At 53.5% G+C, this 20,204-nt stretch overlaps 6 protein-coding genes across 9 annotated transcripts; 4 read left to right on the top strand and 2 right to left on the bottom strand.

Annotated features, from left to right (window-relative positions):
- The first annotated feature begins 35 nt into the window (after positions 1 to 35).
- On the top strand, positions 36 to 1,940 carry PV09_00660 (uncharacterized protein). Its single transcript, XM_016353433.1, has one exon. It carries the CDS (start codon positions 200 to 202, stop codon positions 1,430 to 1,432), a length of 1,233 nt encoding a protein of 410 aa, XP_016218586.1. The 5' UTR covers positions 36 to 199; the 3' UTR covers positions 1,433 to 1,940.
- A 904-nt stretch (positions 1,941 to 2,844) lies between these two features.
- Positions 2,845 to 5,784, bottom strand: PV09_00659. Of its 2 annotated transcripts, XM_016353432.1 has the most exons (2): positions 5,000 to 5,784; positions 2,845 to 4,945 (listed from the first exon to the last, which is right to left on the bottom strand). In XM_016353432.1, the coding sequence occupies exons 1-2, from the start codon at positions 5,316 to 5,318 to the stop codon at positions 3,354 to 3,356; spliced, it is 1,911 nt and encodes a 636-aa protein (XP_016218585.1). In that variant the 5' UTR covers positions 5,319 to 5,784; the 3' UTR covers positions 2,845 to 3,353. The 2 variants fall into 2 exon arrangements, with proteins under 2 accessions (XP_016218585.1, XP_016218584.1); XM_016353431.1 differs by having other exon boundaries at positions 2,845 to 5,784.
- A 1,953-nt stretch (positions 5,785 to 7,737) lies between these two features.
- PV09_00658 (uncharacterized protein) lies at positions 7,738 to 9,617 on the top strand. Its single transcript, XM_016353430.1, has 2 exons — positions 7,738 to 8,929; positions 8,981 to 9,617. Exons 1-2 carry the CDS (start codon positions 8,148 to 8,150, stop codon positions 9,369 to 9,371), a joined length of 1,173 nt encoding a protein of 390 aa, XP_016218583.1. The 5' UTR covers positions 7,738 to 8,147; the 3' UTR covers positions 9,372 to 9,617.
- Positions 9,618 to 9,906: 289 nt separating this feature from the next.
- Positions 9,907 to 12,181, top strand: PV09_00657. Of its 2 annotated transcripts, XM_016353429.1 has the most exons (4): positions 9,907 to 9,986; positions 10,046 to 10,247; positions 10,305 to 10,896; positions 10,958 to 12,181. In XM_016353429.1, exons 2-4 carry the CDS (start codon positions 10,163 to 10,165, stop codon positions 11,613 to 11,615), a joined length of 1,335 nt encoding a protein of 444 aa, XP_016218582.1. In that variant the 5' UTR covers positions 9,907 to 9,986; positions 10,046 to 10,162; the 3' UTR covers positions 11,616 to 12,181. The 2 variants fall into 2 exon arrangements, with proteins under 2 accessions (XP_016218582.1, XP_016218581.1); XM_016353428.1 differs by having other exon boundaries at positions 9,907 to 10,247.
- Positions 12,182 to 14,579: 2,398 nt separating this feature from the next.
- PV09_00656 lies at positions 14,580 to 19,246 on the top strand. Of its 2 annotated transcripts, XM_016353427.1 has the most exons (6): positions 14,580 to 14,823; positions 14,880 to 14,924; positions 14,977 to 17,012; positions 17,068 to 18,247; positions 18,496 to 18,604; positions 18,808 to 19,246. In XM_016353427.1, exons 1-6 carry the CDS (start codon positions 14,805 to 14,807, stop codon positions 18,812 to 18,814), a joined length of 3,396 nt encoding a protein of 1,131 aa, XP_016218580.1. In that variant the 5' UTR covers positions 14,580 to 14,804; the 3' UTR covers positions 18,815 to 19,246. The 2 variants fall into 2 exon arrangements, with proteins under 2 accessions (XP_016218580.1, XP_016218579.1); XM_016353426.1 differs by having other exon boundaries at positions 18,496 to 19,246.
- On the bottom strand, positions 18,710 to 20,115 carry PV09_00655 (uncharacterized protein). Its single transcript, XM_016353425.1, has one exon. The coding sequence runs from the start codon at positions 19,898 to 19,900 to the stop codon at positions 19,361 to 19,363; it is 540 nt and encodes a 179-aa protein (XP_016218578.1). The 5' UTR covers positions 19,901 to 20,115; the 3' UTR covers positions 18,710 to 19,360.
- Between the last annotated feature and the right edge of the window lie 89 nt (positions 20,116 to 20,204).

Raw genomic sequence — 20,204 nt, 5'->3', positions numbered from 1 at the left:
GAGCCTGGAAAAAAAGTTCGTCCCCAAAGGGTTAACGCAGCGTTGCCAGTGGCATCGAGAATCGCGGGCTCCGTTTAATCGCACGACCAACCTGCTTTCTCCTCCGCTTCGATCTTTCGTCCCTCGTTCGTCTTCGATTCTTTATCTTCGGCCTGCCGCCTTCTCACACCCACGTTGTCTTCTTTCACAAAGGCCTTAGATGAAACGGATACGGATACACCAGCTGCGCGGGCAGTCGCTGCTCACGCGCCATCGACGGACCTCGCCTTGTCCATTCGCTCAGAACCCGCACAACTCGCCTAATCGCCCATCGAGCACGCAGGCGTCGCAGTTCTCATCAACACCTTTCAATCTGTATGCTTCGCCTTCGAATCCTCCGCCTCCTCCCGGCACGCGATTAGAAGATATACCATCACCGCTAGTCAACGCCTCCCTGAGCTCGGCCAAGCTCGCAGCGTTGCACGCCCGTCTGGCGTTGCCACAAAGGTTCCCATTGCAGACTCTTGCACGGACGCTCGTGGATCGAACGGCGGATCGAGATGCCAGATTCAATAACAGCGCGTTGGCCACGCTGGGCAGCGACGTGATGGGGTACTACATGAGCGAGCATCTTATATGCCATTACCCGCGTCTGCCAATGGATGTCCTGTTCGCAGCTCAGGAGGCTTACGTTGGACCAAAGGCATTGATGACTATTGCAAAGGAATGGGGCGTCGAAGAGGCGGCCGAGCCGGGCGGAGAAGTCGACCCAGGTCTGCTGCAATTCAGACTGACACCGAAGGGCGGAGCGAATGCGCTTGAGTCGTCGCAGCAACCGGCAGAGGAACCGCAGGATGGATCAGGGAGGGCGAACCAGGAGCTTGCGCGGTCAATGGGCTGGCGTCGAGGCATGTCTTCGCGCATCGTGTACGATGACCAGTTTGGCATGGAGCGCCGTCCAGAACCTTCCGCGTCGTCCGGCCACATACCCACCATCTCTAGGGACGAAGCACACGCACAGTTTGTTCGCGCCCTCGTAGGCGCCATCCACCTGCACACGGGCCGTGCGGCTGCGAAGAAGTTTTTCCAGGACCACTTCCTCTCCCGTGTGCTCAATTTATCACAACTCTTCGACTTCCGATATCCTACCCGTGACTTGTCGCGTCTCTGTCTTCGCGAGGGCTTCGAGCCTCCCGTGGCACGCTTGATCAGCGAGACTGGTCGACACAGTGCCCATCCTGTCTTCGTAGTTGGCGTCTACTCCGGAAGGGACAAGCTTGGCGAAGCCGTCGGCGGAAGCTTGGTTGAGGCGAAGAACAGGGCGGCCGCGGCAGCTCTGAAAGGCTGGTACCTGTACTCTCCCACCGAGGTGACGGTGCCGAGCGAGACGGAGGACGGGACCGGCAAGGAGTGGAGGCCGAACATGATTGATATTGGGGAGATCATCACATAGCCCCTTACTTACCAACCCTTCGAACCGCGTACACGACACGGATGTAGCGTGGAAACAACGATCACGTTTTGCGAGGAGAAGAAACGCGGTGGTTTACCAACAGGAAGGCTTAGGCGAGCATCTGCATCATCACGGCGCAAACACGCAACGTGTACAGCGAGCATCATTTTTCCAAAAGGGGAGGCTGGACATCTCTGGCAGTTCTGTTGTCTTGAATGTGTCTAGATTTCTGTACAAAAGATTTTCCAAGGCCGCCCCCTTTTTTCTCCCAGCTCTTAACACTGTATCTAACAAAACAGCCTGCCTTACAGCGAGAGGGCTAAAATCAGGGAAGACGAGGATGTATCATAGAACATTTGTACGTATCAATACTGCACAGAGTCAAAATCAACGACTTTGGCTTGTGTTCTCCCACGTCCACCCGAAGTCCAACCACATCTACGCTGCCTGACTTTTCGACAAAGCCATACTGTGTACCGTTGGTTCGTCATCCGCCCATCCGTTCCAGCACCCATTTTACTTCTTTTTTCCCAACGATTCGCAGGTCACCTTTCGTGGGAGCCTTTCCGCCCCCCCCCCCCCCCCCCCCCCCCCCCCCCCCCCCCCCCAGCGTTGCCGGACCCCAAACATTTGCGTGCGACGGACGAACCAAGGCAGACGCGGTCGCCCCGTCGGCACAGTGAGTCGTCATTACAACATCGCAGAGTCGAACTGGCAAGCGATACAGAGCCCACGAGCGCCACGGCCCGTCCAGTCCGACGCGGCGGTTGCTCAGCACTCTTCTCGTCCCCTCCCCGGGGACTCCCGCGCCCACTCCACGGTCCTGATGCGCCTGTCGACGGCGTTGGGCATCGAGAGGGAGGCTCCAGCAAGCTACCCGGTCGGTCTGAACAGCAGCCCAGCAGCTAGTTGGAGCCTGAACGGAGCTTAAATAGGCAGGGAAGAGGGTTAGGTTGGAGAGAGCTAGAGAGAGGGGGCGGGGGACGGGATGTGCAAAGTGAGCGTGTCATGCTCCCGTGGCTGCACTCTGCACACAGCACGCATGTTCGTGAGCTGGCGCGGCTGGCGAATGTAACCCGGAAAGGAACGTGGCCGTCGCATCGGCGAGGCTGATCGGTACGCTGTGCGGCGGGTCTTGACAAGGAGCAGCTCGACCTCGTGACGTTTGGGTCGTCACTTGCAGATTGACGTGTTGTTGATTGTCCGTATGTGACGTCCGGGGTTTTGGATGTCTGATAGCAGGGGTGAAGTTTTTGGCTAGGGCATCTAATGGGGGGATGTGAGAGGGGGGCATTTGATATCATCTGCACTTTTAAGCTCTCTGCACGCTCCTTGGAACCATGTTCATTCTGTTGCGAGGATGTGTGGATTGAAAAGTCTCGGGTGGGATATACAGGTGGTTCTCAAGGGTTGGGTAAAGAAGTCTATCATTACGTTTCCTAATTTCCATGGAAGCATAAAAAATGAGCAGCGAGCGCGAGAAGGAATAAGCCCAAAAAAAGGCCAGAACTATGTAATATGATGGCCGCAAACGACCAGCCAAAGAAGGGTATCTCAAATGCCGCCCAAACGCAGACTATGCTTCGAGAAGCCAAAACGAGCAGCGTCAGAAAAAAAAGAAAAAAAAAACAACAGCTAATGTTAGTCGTCATGGTCAACTTTGTCAAAAGAACGCTCAATAAAGATGCTCCCCACGCTCTCCACTTCCAACCAGAGGAAGTCCCTTCGCCCTAAATTGCGTGTGCAAGAACCTCTTTTTGTTTGCGCACAGAACACCAGTATTGCCCTAAATAAAATAAATAGGGTAGTTAACGTAGAGCAGAGACAAAAAAAAATATGCAAATGCAAAACGCTACGTAATCATCGTTAAAATGATAATTGTGGTCAGCCTGTGGGGCCGTCTTGCTTCGGACTTCCTTCTCTACTCTCCACCATACACACTTTGCGCGCTTGGGTTCCCATAGAATGCCTGCAAGGATGCGAGGTCGTTGAAAAATGAGCTTTGTGTTGGTGCAGGGCCAATCTCGCTCCTTGCGCCCAAGCTATTCCTCCGTGGCTGCCGCTGGCGTCGACCGGGTCCTCGGAGCAAGTAATGCTCGGCTTGCTTCATGGTAGGTCGCTTTCGCGGGTCCGGATTGAGCATGCCCTTCGCGACCTGTAGAATGTTTCCAGACTCTTCGATGATGGCGACACGCTTTCGCTGGTTGCGAACGGAGATCTGCGCGGTTCGCAGAACGTCAATATAACTCTTCACCTGAGCTAGGTTGGCGTGGAAGCTGTTGTCGTGAGAGCGCTGGGAGCGGAACTCCCGCATCTCTTCAATCGTACGGCCCTTTGCAAATGCTACCATCTCTAGAAAGATGGCCCCGAGTGAAAACGTGTCTGAATGCTTCGCGTCGACATCTCGTCCCGCCACGACTTCGGGCGCGGCGTAGATGTAGCTTGGCTCGTTGGAGTAAGGCGAAAAGAGCTGCGAGTTCGACTTCCTCATCGGATGGCAAACCCCAAAAACGGTGAAAAAGATGCGGTTGTTCGGCACATCCACCAAAATCTTCTGTGGCCGGATGTTTTTGTGCTCCAATCCACGTTGGTGGATGTAGGCCAAGCCACCTGCAAGCTCTTTGATCCAGCCCAGGATCTGCTCTGACTGGGACGAACCAGTCAGCTCGGATTCCAAGAACTCGGCCAAATTGACCTCAGCATAAGGCATAATGAATGCAACCACCTGGCCCTGCGCGTAGCTTGCGACAATCTTTGCGATGGACGAATGTTCTAGTTTCTGATATGACTTGATCTGATTAAGAATCGTAGTCTTATCTCGTGGTCGGTCAGGTGGCACTTCCAAACGTTTGCGGACGTAATATAAGTTGTCAAAGCCGTCCGCAAACTTGATCTTTGTTCTCGTCTTCACTGTGGTGGGCATAGGCGGTCCTACAGGACCGTGATCCTGCAACGGAACAGTGTCCTGCGTTCGAAACTCCACATGACCACCATCGCGGGGTAGATTTTTCAAGATACCAATCTTCCACTGCTCCTCAATCATCTTGGCTGGGTCCGAAACTATCCCTTTCAGGTGAGTTTCGGAGAAGGGAAGCATGCTGTCCTTGAGCTCGTAATAAACAACCAATTTCTGAAGAACATCGAGTTCACCGCAAACCCACAACAAAAGAGCCGTCTTTGGCTGCATGATGGTCCACTGGATGATCATATCACCGTACTTCCAATTCTTACGTTTAATCAGCTCTGGGATCTGCTTGCACAGCTCCGCGGCCATCCTGTGATGGTTGTCAACTATTTTGGGGGGCTGCAGAAAATCATCGTTTAGTTCACGCTTGGCGACCGGTGGCGCTGGCGAGATATGGACCTGCTCGAGCATGTTCACGGGAGACGACTGCGGCGAGTCATGACGGTAGCCTGGAGCACTTCCTGCAGAGTTCATGCTGATGGGCCTGACGGGCGTTGGAGCGACGGGCGTTGGGCACCGGCTTGAAGAGTCTGGCGGCGAGCGAGATTCTGCAGCAACGTGTGAACTTGGTAAACTTTTGGGAGACACGGGAGGGGACGGACGACTGGACTTGAAGAAAGGGTTGCGAGAGTAAGACCCGAACAGCTGCGTCCTGAACTCGATGGGGGGAGAAGGCGGAGGCTTCGGAGTCGCGACGCGCTCTGGGGTTGAGACCTCGGACGAGCTCGCGGTGGGCGTGATGACGCCTTCATATCCTGAGGACGAGGAGGATCGCGTGCTGGGAGAGTCTGCTCGTGCCCATCCCTGGTCATGCAGCTCCAGCATAGAGGAGTGATGTGTCAAGAAGGGGTGGTGTTGAGCCCTAGGGGGCGAGTTGCGATAGCTGGTTGTTGGCACACGCCATGTCGAGTACGGCTGCATGGTCAAAAAACGAGGCTCTCGGTGAGCACGCAACAAGAGACGGGCTAATGGCAACAGGCAAGAGAAGAGCAGCAGCAAGGACCAGAAGATGAGAGGGCTCCGCTTCACCACGAAATCTCAAGGCGTCATCCCAAGGCGAAGGGACGACCTTTCGAAGTCGGGCGGTGGGAGTTTGAAGGACTCACACAACGCACGGGAATCCAGGCAGAACCGGGCGCGCCGGTGGACGGGATAAGTATGGGCAGTCCACAGGCGGCCAGGAACGGGCGGCAGCGCGGAGTCGATGTGGACACGGTTGAGCAACGAGCGAGACGGGTGGTGTACTGTCAATGGTCGCTCTCCGCGTGAACTGGCAGCCGCGTTGTGGGTTGCGGTTCGAAAATTCGATCGGCAGCTTGGGCAGCAAGTCGGTATTGGCTGAGCGCCTGACTGGAGAGCAAGCCTAATATGCAGCACGACGTGTTCTGCCGCGACTCGACATTCTGTGCACCAGAAGCAGCCAAGTCAGCAGCGCGCGCGACGACACTGCGGGCCCGTCCGCGAGCGCGAGCAGCAGAGCGACAGTGCCGTCGACGCAGACCGAAGCGGCGCCGCTGGCGTACAAGTACGGCACCGTCTGGGGCGGGGGGCGAGGCGCTGCGGGCTGTTGGGCAGCCAAGGCCCCGCCGCAGAGGCACAAGTTCCGGCGCGCAGCACGCACGAACGGGCGGGACTGCTGGGCGAGCGGCGGCGACGCTGCCCGCTGGCTGGCCCGCGGGCCCAGTGGGCGGTCAGGCGCTGGGCCACAAAGACCTGCGGGCCGGCCCGGCTGCCGCTATTCCTCAACCGGCTCCGCCGCTGGCTCGCCCGCAAGCTGGCTCCAGCAGCAGCCTGCTCCTCGCCGTCCTTCTTGAAGCGCGACCGGCCGGGCGATGTGGGCGAGCGACGGCCGAGGCGGTGCTCTCGAGGCTCTCCAAGCACCTGCCCATGCGGCGCTGCGCCATCTACACATGCACGATGCAGCCAACGCAGAAACGAGGCTCCGGTGCCGCCCCTCGCCTGCGTGAGAATGTTGTGCGCTGGAATCCGCCAGGTCGGTCCACCACCCATGTCTGCCTCCGCCGGAGCGCGACGGTCGAACAGCAGATGCCTTTGGTCTACATCGAGCGAACGAGCTGGGGCGAGAGCCTCGCCTCGCCCAGAGGACGCGCGACGTCCGGCAAAGTCCGGCCTTGTTTGAGTGGGAATCTGATAGGCTGCCCCTCGCCGGCAACGTCCACATTCGACCGCCGACGCATTGCCTGGCCATGCAGTAGGCGACGTGCACATGGGCAGAGGTCATTCACCAGCAGATCCGTCTACGGCTGTCACCCGATTCACCACAGTATTCTTGTCCCTCCCTTCGTACAGCCGCGCTTCAATATTGGAGCCACACGAGTCTCGGCCATGCTCCCAAAAACAGTGCCACCCCATTTCAACAGCTGAAGCGGGCCTTGAACCAGAATGCTCTGACGATTTCGTCGCCAATTTGCTGGGCACGCGGGCCGTGGCTTGCTCGTCGTCCTTCATTAACGTGTTGACTGGCCCGGACAGCCGAAGAGGTTTGCGGTGACTCAATAATGGCCATTTTGCATCACCACTCATCTCCGCAATCAGCGGAACGAAGGAAGACAGCAACGAAAGATCAGAAACTGGCGTTTGTTCCTCTGTCTAGCTTCTCTGGCAGAACATGCCGAGATCGACACGTCGTCTACGCATAGTCTTGCGGAGGGCAAGTCCGGAGAAAGCATTCATGTTTGGTTCTCAGGAGAGCCTGCATACGGCCCCATAAGACTATCCCCTCGCGCCCTGAGACGTGTTGACAAAGAATTCTCCCTCTTGCGTCGCTGCTGCCGAACACAAGCACACCGGTCCACGCGTACCACGTCGTGTCAGCGATACAACACAGCGAGGCAGGGAAGCGACAAGAAGGTAATCTCTGCAGCCAAACAGCAAGGACTGGAAACATCAGGCGGTGGACATGAGAGTGGTTTTGTATGGCACAAGCGAGCGGCTTTGCGCCGAGCCACCGTCCCCCAAAGCAGCAAGATGGTGGCAGCGAGCCGTGCTGAGCGCGCTGGAGCGGGCCAGGCATGCAGGTCCCGTCTGCTGGCCGAGTGCAGAATTGGGCGTGGTGAAACGTGTGCGAGCGGCGCTAAGCCGGCCGGGCCCCCGTCTGATTGGGCCTCGACCTCGTTTGGCCCGCCCTCCTGAGCGCGCCTCCAAACCAGCGACCACAGAACAAACAACGCTCCCTGAAACCCGTGCAGCCAACGTCTTTCGTCGGTCGCGCGCCTTCCGAATAGCAAGCCTATCGATTGTTTCTTTGCCCCGAGTCCTGATAGGCCTCGCTCGGCAGCCCTCGCGCGGCTGAGACGATTAGCTCACACGTTCGGTTTGAGGTCGCACCATGTCCGGCCGGGTCGTCCGCGTGGCTAGAAGTCGGCCTCCGTAGATGAGTGATTTCGAGCAGTCCGCTTCGAGCCAGCAACGGCGGTTTTGCGTCACTTTGCCGACGCATCAGGTAGGGGGCTCCGTTTTGTAGTTTGGCCCGTTATACGAGGCGCTACCCGCCTAGCCTTTCATGCTGCGCATCTCCTGTCCGTCTGCGTGCAAACCTTTTTCTCTCCTTCACACTTGCTTCGACTACACACGCTCCTTTGCTTTTCTCCTTCTACGCTGCTGAGCAGCTATTTTGTCGGGTTTCCTGCCTGTACTTGGTGAACGGCTGCGGTAGTATCGCTGGACGAGCCCAGGACGCCCTACCTCAACCCTCATTCGACGAAAAAGTGCACGTCCTTGGCGATCGACATGCGGCTCGAGGCCACGATTGTGAGCGTGTTCTTCGCTGGACACCTTGGCTTGGCTCTGGGAAGTGAAATAGACGCTGCTGCAGCGCTTCATCCTAGAAATGCCGACCCGGATGAGCACATGCGGAGGGAGGCGAATGCGGTGCTGCACGAGTTTGGCAAGAGGGGCGATGTCTTCAATGCCCCAGGTGGAATATGGCCCACAGTGGTAGTGCCAGCAGGCTACACCCTGGCTGCTGGTGTTATGCTAACTACCGCATCTGTGACGACGACGACGGCTACAGCAGCCGCTTCCGCCGCCGCTGCCACCAGTTCTGGCGCCGCACTCGTCGAAGCGGCCAAGAGTGTCAATTCGACCCAATGGACAGCGGAGGCGGAGAGCTCTTGCATGACAGCGGTCATGAACCTGAAGGGACAGGCATCGAACCCAGCAGGGCTTGCCGTGTGCTACAATGTGCCCTATCTCGACCAGCAGAAAGGCGTCTTCGAGGCGGAGCTGCGAATGTACAACGTATGCGCGCCTACAGGCGACTTTGTGGGCATTCCTGCCACGGACATGATGGTCACACTATCCTATGCAGGCGCGACTATCCAGCAGTTGAACGGCAGCCAAGTCCCTGTCAAGCGCTCAATTGTGGAAAGACAAATGTTCACGACGACGTCGAGCGTCGCGACGACCACGTCTGTCGCTGCGACAAACGGAATCATGATGCCGGTGCAAGTTGCCGTTCGACAATACGTGGGGCAAGTGAATAAAGATCTTTTGGCTCAAGGAATGAACACGTGTGTAATGTTCGAGTAATGATGTGCGGGCCCCTGCTAATTTGTTCTTAGCACCGAGTATCAGGCCGTCCTCGTGCCCCAGATCTCCATCTCAGGCATGAATCCTGTGTCGCAAAAGTCCGTCAACACCACCCTCTCTTCGACGGAAGCCTCCTTCAATGCCGGTGTCTTTGTAAAAGCTGCAACCAATGCAAACGATCCGCAATCCATCCTCGGAAAACCCGCCGAGGAGATCGCAGCCGCGGCAGCTGGCTTGCCCACGCCTTTCGTTGTGCCAGGCTTGGCTCTTGGTGTTTTCCCAACTGGTCTCATCGTCACCAGTATATGGACGGCCATCTTCCTCGGCGTCGTTGGCTATGGCACGTTTGGCAGAATTCAGTACCGAACGCAGTACAGAATGGCGGTGAAAGCTCAGGGCGAGGAGAGACAGAGACGGATTTAAAAGAAAAGAAAGAAATCTATTTTAAAATGGGAGACAACCCGAACTTTATTTTCCGAGGCGCAACAGAGTCCCGTTCTATGGATACCCGTACAATTCACCTTCTTTCCCCGGCTTCCACATACAATGTCTTTTTTTAAACTCACACGCTCTTGTCGATAAGTACGTAACCGTTAGATTAGAGCTTCCAATGTGTATATTTCTCTGGACGTTGTGTCACCAAATCGTCCAATCCCATATTCTAATCCCTTTCGCGACCATCTCATCCAGGAGCTTGGCAAGATCACAAGGTGTTGCCATATCTGCCAGTAGTTGCCTTTTTTTTCCCCTCGCATTATCAACCGTCATTCCAGCTTTCCACGAGTCGACATCCGTCTCTGACCCGCCGGTTCTGCGGCTAGCATCGGCGTCCAGCATCGGCGTCCATGAATTATTGTTCTCAAGCTCCGCTTTTCCACGGGTCCGCCAATGAGTTTAGCTGCCGCACCGCGATGGACCCTTGCACACATTGAGGTAGGTACCACGCCCTACGTACTGATACGAGTTTATTAGGCAATCTGCAAGAGAAAAAGGCTGGTCTCGCTATGGATGCTCGGTCCATCGTGGAAGGAAGGTTCGGTATGCAAATCCCAGTGACTCAATTGGTTCGACGTTGAGGTTGGCTGAACACCTGAAAGCGGTCAAGACGTCAGTCCCCGAAGATCCGCATATATCCTCTTGCTGAATGCGATTGCATCTCTTCTCACTCCAAACGCTTTGTCTTTCTGTCCCTTTCCAAATCAGATGAATAGAAAATGGCTGCTCACAGCTCCAAAAAGTTCGGCCATGCGCTAAAGGCAGACTTCCTGATCGAGCCAAAGTGGAGAAATCTGAATCACGGTACATCCACGCAGGTACAGAGGGCCAAGTATATCGACCGCTAACATTTACCCTTAGGCTCCTTTGGCACGTATCCACGCCAAATCCAGCAGGAGCTTCGTCGCTTCCAAGATGCCTCGGAGGCCCGAGCAGATGCCTTCATCCGGTATGACTCCATCCGTAGCCTTGACGCAAGTCGCGAGGCTATAGCAAGGCTTCTCAATGCTCCCGTGGAGGCGTGCGTCTTCGTCCAGAACGCCACTACGGGCATCAACACTGTCCTGCGCAATCTGGTGTTCCACCCGGGGGACAAGATCGTGTACTTCGACACCATCTACGGGGCTTGCGAGAGGACGATAAGCTACATCACGGAGACTACGCCCGCGCAGTCGGTGAAGGTGAAGTGCATGTACCCCGTGAGTGACAAGGGCCTGGTGGACGAGTTCAAGCGCGTTGTGAAGGAGCAGCAGAGCCAGGGGTTTAACGTGCGCATCGCGGTCTTTGACACGGTCGTCAGCATGCCTGGGGTGCGCGTGCCGTTCGAAGCGCTCACAGAGGCGTGCCGAGAACTCGGCGTTTTGAGCTGCATCGATGCTGCCCACGGCGTTGGGCACATCGAACTCAACCTAGCGAAGCTCGACCCCGATTTCTTCGTCAGCAACTGCCACAAGTACGCTTCTACGTAGTCTTCCCGTGACGTGTTGACAACATGCTGATTCGCGACCACACAGGTGGCTGTACACTCCGCGAGGGTGCGCTGTGTTCTACGTACCGGTGCGCAATCAGCACCTCATCCGCTCCACGGTTCCGACGTCACACGGCTTCCAGCCCAGACCTAAGCCTGGTGAGTTGCCACCGAACAACCCGTTGCCACCCAACACCAAGTCGCCCTTTGTGGCCAATTTTGAATTCATGGGCACGATCGATATAGCGCCGTATCTGTGTGTGCCCGCAGCGATAAGATATCGCGAGAGCCTGGGTGGCGAAAAGGCAATCCTACAATACTGTCACGATCTCTCGAGGCAAGGCGGCGACCTGGTGGCGAAGATCCTGGGCACCAAGGTTCTGGAGAACGAAGACGGCACTCTCGGGAATTGCTGCTTGAGGAACGTGAAGCTTCCCCTGGACGTTGCCGAGGTGCAGAAGATAGCCGGAACGGACAGTGTAGGCTCACCGGTCATCGTGTGGATGACGGCCACGATGACCAAGGAGTACGACACGTTCATGGCGCTGATGTTCTACGACGACGCATGGTGGGTGCGGTTCTCAAGCCAGGTCTATCTCGAACTTAGCGATTACGAGTGGGCTGCAAAGGTGCTCATCGAGCTGTGTGCTCGCGTGAAGAAGGGGGAGTTCTTAGAGCCAAGCAAGGAAGTTGCAAAGCTATGACAGCAAGCAGGCGTACATCATTTTTGGGGTCGCACTTAGACGTTTGAGAGATAATATAGGTGTATTGTTTGAGGCCGCCTCGTCTTCACATTGTGGTCACACAGAACGCCTCTACGTTGACTTGCGTCCACAAAAGTTGGGCGTAAGCTGCGTCAGCTGCGTGCAGGTAAGCCAAAATACCAAAAAAGAACAGACCGTCTAGGTCACCAAACTACCACCAGAACAGCACGAGGCATAATCTTCACCGTGCCACGTCATTTCGTTGTAATCGATAACGTGGAGACAGCGTATGGAAGCGGGACTTGGGCGCTAACTTAGTATGAATCTAATCTTGCCAACTCGATATGAACTGCATCTATGCGACATAATCAGAGCTTCGTAAGCTTTGTACGGCATGCAATACAATAAAAGGCCCATAGCCAATTCAGTCTGCTTGCGGCTAGAGGGCAGTTCGCCATTCTCGGCATGTTTACTTTCGCCACCGCGCTGATTGTCTTCAGCCATTGTCTGCTCTGAAAATCAAACATGTTTTCAGCACGTCAAAATACCAGATTCTTGCTTGATATCTCCCATGCTGTTCTCGTTGACGTTAGTGTATTTCCTAGCAGCTTTTCTGCTCGCTTATTCTGTCGTTCCATTCCTAGGCTTAGAAGAGCTATTGCGGCGCCCGACACCGCAATCTGCAATGTTACGATGCGTTTCGATTCAAGCCCTCCGCCGGGACCACGTGTCGTCGTTGCAGAGAATCAGCTTTCTTCCACCACGTCCATCCTCCCTCCATATTTCTAGCTGCTCGTGAATCTTGACGTCCTTGGGCATTGCTGTGTGGCGGTGAAGCCACCCCTCCTGGGAACCCGAAGTAGCTCGACGACGAGCTTTGCAGCTTGAGAAACGTTGTGTTGCTCGAAAACGCGATCGGGTAAAACGCATTAGTACCATGCCGGGCTAAGGGGATGGCGGACCTGATAACGGAACCCCCTTTTTTTTGGCGTGTGCCCTGTTCCCCGAATTGCCATGCTGTCGGCCGACTCTCGTAAGGTGCATGAACTATATGACTAACGATATTGTTCTGCGCTGTTTGCCATTGGTGATCCTGCCTATAGCAGTTATAAGCGCAATCCACAAGGGCCGACATTAATCTTTCAGATTCCTAGAAACATGCTCTCATGCCTAATACGGCATATTCAAGCATTAGGATGTTCTTAGTAGGAGTGTGCACCAGAATCTTATCCCTGAACTGTCCTCAGAAGGGATGGCTCTTTTCCTTTATGCCTATTGTCAGCGATTGGAGAGTTTCATGAAAGTGAGGACAAACCCAAAGGCCAGGATTTCTTACTTACTATTTCTTGAGTTTATATCAGAAATCTTCAATGGTGATATAGAGTAGGATGTTGTGTATTGCAATATACTCAGAGCTCTGGGTAGGAGAGCAATCGCCGTGGCAAGGTATAGACCTGACTTGCCTGATTATGAATTGGGTACAGACTCTCGAACAGATGTCTTGTCGACACTGGTTGCCAACAGGTAAGAATTGTCATTATTTGGAACGCCGGATTTGAAAAATTTAAGATACTGGGGTTTTCAGCTGCGCAGGGGGCTGGGTTGGCTCAAACGCTTTCTGAAATATTATCTAGAGAGCTGCTGTCATGAAAATAAGATACTTCCTTATATCAACAAAGTTATATCATTATTCGGCTAAATCGCGATAAAAATCACAATCGCCATGCTCTCTCGGCCCAATTCATAAACGGGCGTACAGCTGCAAGAGCTTTTGTTGCGTCAAAGTATGACCTCGTTCTCCCTATACCTGATAATGGCCTAGTCTTTAAGGTCTTCAAGCAGCTGTATATGCTTGACAGGACTTGAGCGCCCACTCCCGTGTGACTTGGCTTTAAAGACATCGGAAACAGCTTCGCTGGAGGCATTTATGGTCAGAGAAGAAGGAGGAAATCTGGACGTTTTATTGAGGCCATGTAGTCGTTTCAAAGGATAAGTTTTTTTCTATGGCTAGACTGCGTGATACGGCGTTTTTTTTTCTTTTACTGCCGTTCGCGGGTTCTCCTTATCACCACTTGCCCAAGGAAGATTGGGCGGCATTGGTGGCTCATACAAATTTTGCGATGTCGGGACTTTGTCAATCCAGACCTCGACGCTTCAGCCGCTCGTGGTGCTCATAAGAGATGACGAGGAAGTAAGACCTGAATGTTGATCTCGGAGATGTCCTGTTGTGTGGAGAAGCCCTTTGATGGACGCAACGGTCCAAAGTTTGCTCTTGGCAAAGATCTAATCAGCTGATGGATCGGACGCTTACTCTGAGAGGGTGGTTGGGTCGACTTGCGCCGTTTCAGATGACGCTTCTACAAATTACTCTGTAGAAGGCTCCAAGAGCCGCGCCACACTCTGCCCGAGCTGCCGAATCAATGCGATGTTACGTATGTATTAGCAAAATGGACCCAGGCTAATTTGGTTGATATGCTTATCTAAAGAGTGCTGTATGGGTCAGATGTTCTATCGCTCCCTCCCCTAATTCTGCGCGCCCATGCCATCACACTCTTCTATAGGCACGACGCCTTTAAAACTTTATGCTGAGAAAGCTCCTAACTATGGTGCATGGTACATGATTTTAGGTATTGAATGGATGATCTTTGTAGCCACAGTGCAGGGGTTGGCTTCGAAAGCGGGAATGGGTAGCGCCATCGTGTGAATCGGTACGCACGTCATTACAATTGAGCTTGTCAGAAATTAGTGTCTGTAAAGGAGAATTGCTGAAAGATATGCATGAAGCAGCAAAAGTTCAATGTAGCTAGGAAACAGGTGTTTGCGAGAATTTCAGAGTTAATTGTGGCCCGTTGCACCGAGACAGCGGTACTTGTAGATGTTAATGGCGAGTTCAGTGGAACAACGCTTGCCAAATTTCGACCAATCAGCATCGACTTCCGGTGCCTCAATATCAACTACCAAAGGTGAAAACTGCGAAACCGTAAACTGCACGTCAGCGCGCAAAAGCTCAATTACGACTCCGCAAGTCACTGCGACGGAGAGGCAAGAAATTGCCCATTCAGCCATTGCGCAACTGATCACAAGCCGAGACATGCGAGCTCCCGCAGCGGTCTCACCACACAACTTAATCTCTGAAATGCCAGACCCATAGCCACCGCTCTATATTTTCCTTTACTTCCGTCTTCCGCCATGGAGCGGGAGAGAAAACGTGGGTGTCTACCAAAATATGATGCCAATATGTGATCTAGCTGACACTGCACGCAGGCGAACTGCGCGAGCAGAATGAGAGGGCGTGGGGCGGAGACACAGGTATATCAGTATCACACGTTGCAATCGGACATGTTGCTAACCAGTGCAACAGATGTATTTCCGGTGCAGAATTCCTTGGATTCAAACCTGAAGAAGAACACAGCCTTCATTCGGCGCCTACGCACGTCCATCAACCCACAATCGCTTAATGCGTTCCTCCTCGAGGTGCGCTCGCTCTCGCTGCAGAAGTACCTTTCCGAAATTATTTCTGCTTGCTACGAGGGCCTGTGCAAACTCAAGTCTCCAGGGGATATTAGTGTCGGTGTGGAGGTTGTCAGTGCGTTGCATCAACGCTTCGGACCTGCGGAGTTTACGGGCTATCTAGGTTGGATGATCGGCCGGGGCTTGAGCACGCCAGATAAGAGTCAGCTGAAGGCATTGACGCAAGACGTACGTGAGAGAGAAGAGAAGGAAAGGGTCGCCAGGCAGCGAATTTTGCTCCGTGTTGCTACCGAGCTGTGGCTCGTTGGAGTGCTGCGCAGCCTCGAGGATGTTGTACGACCAGAAGAGGCCGGCAAGGCCAGAGAGGGTGCAAAGGTTCCCGAGCCATCGGCGAAAGCAAAAGCCAGCGCGCGAGGAGATGCCGATGCCGAGCCGTTCCCGCTCGAAGTGCTCAAAGATTTGCTGGGTCACGATCGCGAACACGTGAACCTTCCGCTTGTCGTCACTTTTGTCAAGACGTTTTCATGGGACGTCTTGGGTGTTAAGGCATCGGAAGGTCGGAAGGCGAATGCCGAGAATGGTGCTTCCAAAGATGCGGACGACGAGGCAAGTGTCGAAGAAAACGACGATGCACACACCGAAGACCCACCGCTTGTCAAGCCTGAGATACGACAGCGCTTTCACAATATCCTCCTGAAGTATTTTGAGGATGTCAAGAACCATGTCATCCGCGATCAGAAGAACATTGTCTCTCAGGGGAAGCGCAATGCCGAAGCCTATGTACGCTCCGGAGAGGTCTTCGAGGACAGACAGGCGAACTATGAAAAGCAAGTCAAGGCCCAGGAGAAGCTCGTCGCAAGCGCTCAGGTACTTGCTGATGCCCTCGGCGCAGAGATGCCAGACCTCAAGGAGAAAGAGACCGCTCCAGGAGCTAGCGACGGGAGCATTGGGCTTGTCAAAACTGGCGAATATCTGCGCGGTCAGGGCGAAGGTGCGGGAATTTGGGAAGATGAAGACGAACGACGCTTCTACGAAAGTCTAGTCGATCTCAAGGATCGCGTGCCGGGCATTTTGCTTGAGGACAAGAAAAAGAGCAAGGAGACAGAAGAGCCTGTTGGCAAGAAGCCAGATATTGGACCGGAAAGTTCCGAGAACAAAACTGGTGATAATGACGACGCATCCATGACTATTGCCAACAAGTCTGTTGGTGCACAGGTCGACGCCCTACTTGCTCGTCTGCCCGAAATCACGAGTAAAGATGGCGTTGACCAGGCCGCCATAGACTTCTGCTTTCTGAACTCCAAAGCTTCCCGAAACCGCCTGATCAAATGCGTCGAGGAAATCCCAAAAGGACGTACTGATTTATTACCGTTCTACTCTCGCCTTGTAGCTACTTTAGCCAAATACATGCCTGACGTTTCACAAGCACTGGTCAGCTATCTTGATGAGGAATTTAGGAGCCTGCAGAGACGAAAGAGCAAGGATTTCCTTGGCCAGGTTCGCATGCAGAACGTCCGCTACCTTGCCGAGCTTACAAAATTCGGTGTCGTTCCAGAACATGTCATCTTCCACTGTCTGAAGGTTGCGCTGGACGACTTTTCACGCATGAACATTGAGATCATGGCAAGCTTGATGGAAAATTGTGGGCGCTATCTCTTGCGCAACCCAGAGACGTCGCCACGCATGGCTTCTTTCCTCGAGACACTAAACCGCAAGAAGTCCGCTCAGCATTTGGGTCAGCAGGAGCGAATGCTTATCGAAAATGCGATGTACTACGTCAATCCACCAGAGCGTGGCGCTATCGAGCAGAAGGAGCGGTCTCCGGTCGATATGTTCATCCGCAAGCTTGTGTACCTGGACTTGAAACGTAGCAATGTGGACAAGATCACAAAACTCATTAGAAAATTGCACTGGGAAGATGAGGAGGTGCTTTCTTCCTCTTTCGCACGTGCGCAATGTATGCTGACATAAATCTGACCAGGTTATTACCGTACTATTTAAAGTTTTCACAAAACCCGGGAAGGTCAAGTGGGTCAACATCGAACTTCTCGCGACTGTGCTCGGTGCCCTGCGCAAACATCATCTCGACTTCGTCATCTCTGTCATTGATACACTAATTGAACATATCACGTTCGGACTTGAGATCAATGATTTCAAGTTCAACCAAAAGCGCATTGCCGAAGTGCGCTACCTCGGCGAGCTGTATTGCGAAAAGGTTGTCGACTCGCGCCTCATTTTTGATACCTTGTTCAAAATCATCACGTACGGGCACGAAGGTGGTGTACCAAAACCAGGGGTCATAAATCCACTCGACCTCCCTGACGACTTCTTCCGCATACGCCTCGCCTGTACGCTATTAGATGTCCTCGGCGAGCTTGACGGGGTGTTTGATAGGGGCCCGGCAAAGAAAAAGCTTGACTTTTTTCTCACCTTCTTCCAGTACTACGTCGCGACGAAAGACGTTCTGCCAATGGACATCGACTTTCTGATTCAGGATACTTTCTTCAAACTGCGTCCTCAATGGAAGCTTCTTACTGAGCTTGACGAAGCCGGCCAGGCTTTTGCTGAGCTTGTAAAGCAAAACTATCAGAATGCTTCTGCAGATAGGGCTGAGGAAGAAGCTGAGGAAGAATCCGCTTCAGACGACGAGAACGAAGAGCCATCCCTGCGCAAGGACGTCGATGAAAAGTCTTCCGGCGAGGAGGTTGACGAATCCGGAAATGGCGACGAGAGTCCAGACGATGCAACAGAGGATGAGTCGGAGGAAGAGCACATTGTCGTCACTCGCCCAGAAGATGAGCGTGACCCTGAGGCCGATGCAGAATTCGACCGTGAGCTTGCAAAACTCATGGCAGAAAGCGTTGAGTCACGTAAATTTGAGCGAAAACCTATGTTCGATATACCTCTTCCGATGCGACGTAAGGCTGACAGCGGAACCGCGGAGGGTGGCGATCACACAAGCACAGACACCCCTGCAACAATGAAATTCAGCCTACTCAGCAAAAAAGGCACCCGACAGCAGACCAGATCGATCGACTTACCTGCGGACTCGACATTCGCAATTGCCATGAAGACACAGCAACAAGCCGAAAGTGAAGAGAAGCAACGCATTAAAAATCTTGTTCTCAACTACGACTTGAACTCCGAAGCCGACACAGATGGTAATTAGAACGCTTTTCCTTTGCCACCATTTGAACGTTGCCTAAACAGACCCTATCTTGTACAATGATATTGAGCTCAAAAGAAAAGATAAGAAAGAGCATTCCTTCCACGAAAACCGGTTCAAGCATTCACTCGTGTGCAAGACATTTTTTATGTTGAGCAAGACGAGCGTGTGTAAGAGCACAAGAACGACAGTCAAAGCGAAATCAAAGACAGGATAGTGCTTTTGCTGAAATCTGGAATCTAGGCATAGAGAAGCAACCGCAGAACCCGTATAACGTCCCGCGACTCGATAAAGCCGGAAACAGTGCACGTGTGCAACGTGGACGCAGATTACAATTAAGCGATATGGACTGGTATGATTAAAATAAACTCCCCACAAATCTCTTGTCAAACAGGAGGCTGCACTTGTAGTAAAGACATGCCGCTTGATGCTTGGAAAGATGCAATCAAGAATGTTCAAAGCTACAAGTGTTGATCGAAGCCTGGTACCTTCAAGGAATAAAATTCAAAGTCAGAATCCTTTGTGCTAACAGCAAGCGTGCGCGCGGCTGGACAGGACCTGATGTATCCACGAGATGTACGGACGATTCATCAACTTGATATGTGCACATGATGTGTACGCTCTCTAAAAGTCTCGGCGATACAGCGCCCATTAGCTGGTGACACGACAGTTGAAAAAAAATCAGCCTGTCCTTCGATTCACTCGATCAAAATCCAGCACGGGTACGCCAATGGATTGGTGGATGAAAGAGCTAAGAATCGCAGTGGACTTGCCACCATAGATGGTGATGACTGTCGAGAGTAGCTGCAAGGGGACGAAACAATCGGCTGAACAGCGAGTATCAACATCACTTTCTTTATTACGTCAGATTACGTTACACACTAACAAGTAGGCAAAGCTGGGATACATAGCTATGTTGAGATCCTCATACGGGAGTAGGCTTGCATTTGTAGAAATCCAAATTATCGATCGTTTACATATGCCTTGACTTGAGACAACGTCCAAATGAAAGTGTGCGTTCTTGCTAGTAGAAGCAGTCGTACCTCGTATCAAGCCCGTGTGTCGTTCTTTTTCACAGCGAGATTGGTGATTGCTCCAACCTGCATCTTCACCTAATGCTTTCATAGCCTGCTGCATCAGGCGATTTTGAATCATCGTCCTGCATTAGCTTCTCCGTCATCATTCTCTTCAGATCCTGCTCATTATAGCTCTGTCTCGTGTTCAGACCAGGCCTGGCGATGCTGCCCCCGTCAGCGGCGACCTCACTTGTCCTTCTCGCACCCTCTCTGCTCTGCCGCTTGCTCAACAGCGTTTCGCCCGGATCCTCGGTTGCCATCTTGTCCAACACCACTTGTGTGGTGCCACGTGACAGAGTTCCCCGTACGGCTTGAGCGGTTTCATCCGTGGGATACGGCGGCTCAAAGGACACGTGTGCGAGCGCTGCGGCAGCCTGGTAGTTGCTCGAAGTGCGAGTTTTGAGTGCAGGCCGCATCGGAAGGTCTTCCGCCGTTGGCGTAGTAGCTTGAGGTTTGCCCGCCGAAGACGTCTGGTGGAAGGCGTTGTAGGCGAGAGCGATCTCCGCTTCACTCCGCGAGTTAGGCGTCAAACCTGGCGACGTGGAGCTCGGGACCGAGAGTGAAGACGCCATCGTGGGTGCAACAAGTTTCTTAGCCGTCGTACCTCGTTGCTAAAAAAGCATTAAGAAGCGGAGAGTTTTCAGAGACTAATATAGCAACATCATGCTACACTTTGCGACGAGACGATTCTGTTGGGCTACGATCGGCACGAGCCCGAATTCTCACTGCCCTTCGAAATCAAGAGCTACTTTAGAATTTGCGTAGACGGCAGATGCACGGGAGCAGCATTCACGGCGACAAAAGCCTAGGCGCTGCGTCATGATCAGCAGAGCTTTGCTTGTGGGGAAAGCAACAGACGGGGAGGAGAAACGAGTG

This window comes from Verruconis gallopava (genome assembly GCF_000836295.1).
Source record: "Verruconis gallopava strain CBS 43764 unplaced genomic scaffold supercont1.2, whole genome shotgun sequence".
Classification (NCBI taxonomy): domain Eukaryota; kingdom Fungi; phylum Ascomycota; class Dothideomycetes; order Venturiales; family Sympoventuriaceae; genus Verruconis; species Verruconis gallopava.
This window is presented reverse-complemented; position numbering and strand designations above follow the sequence as displayed.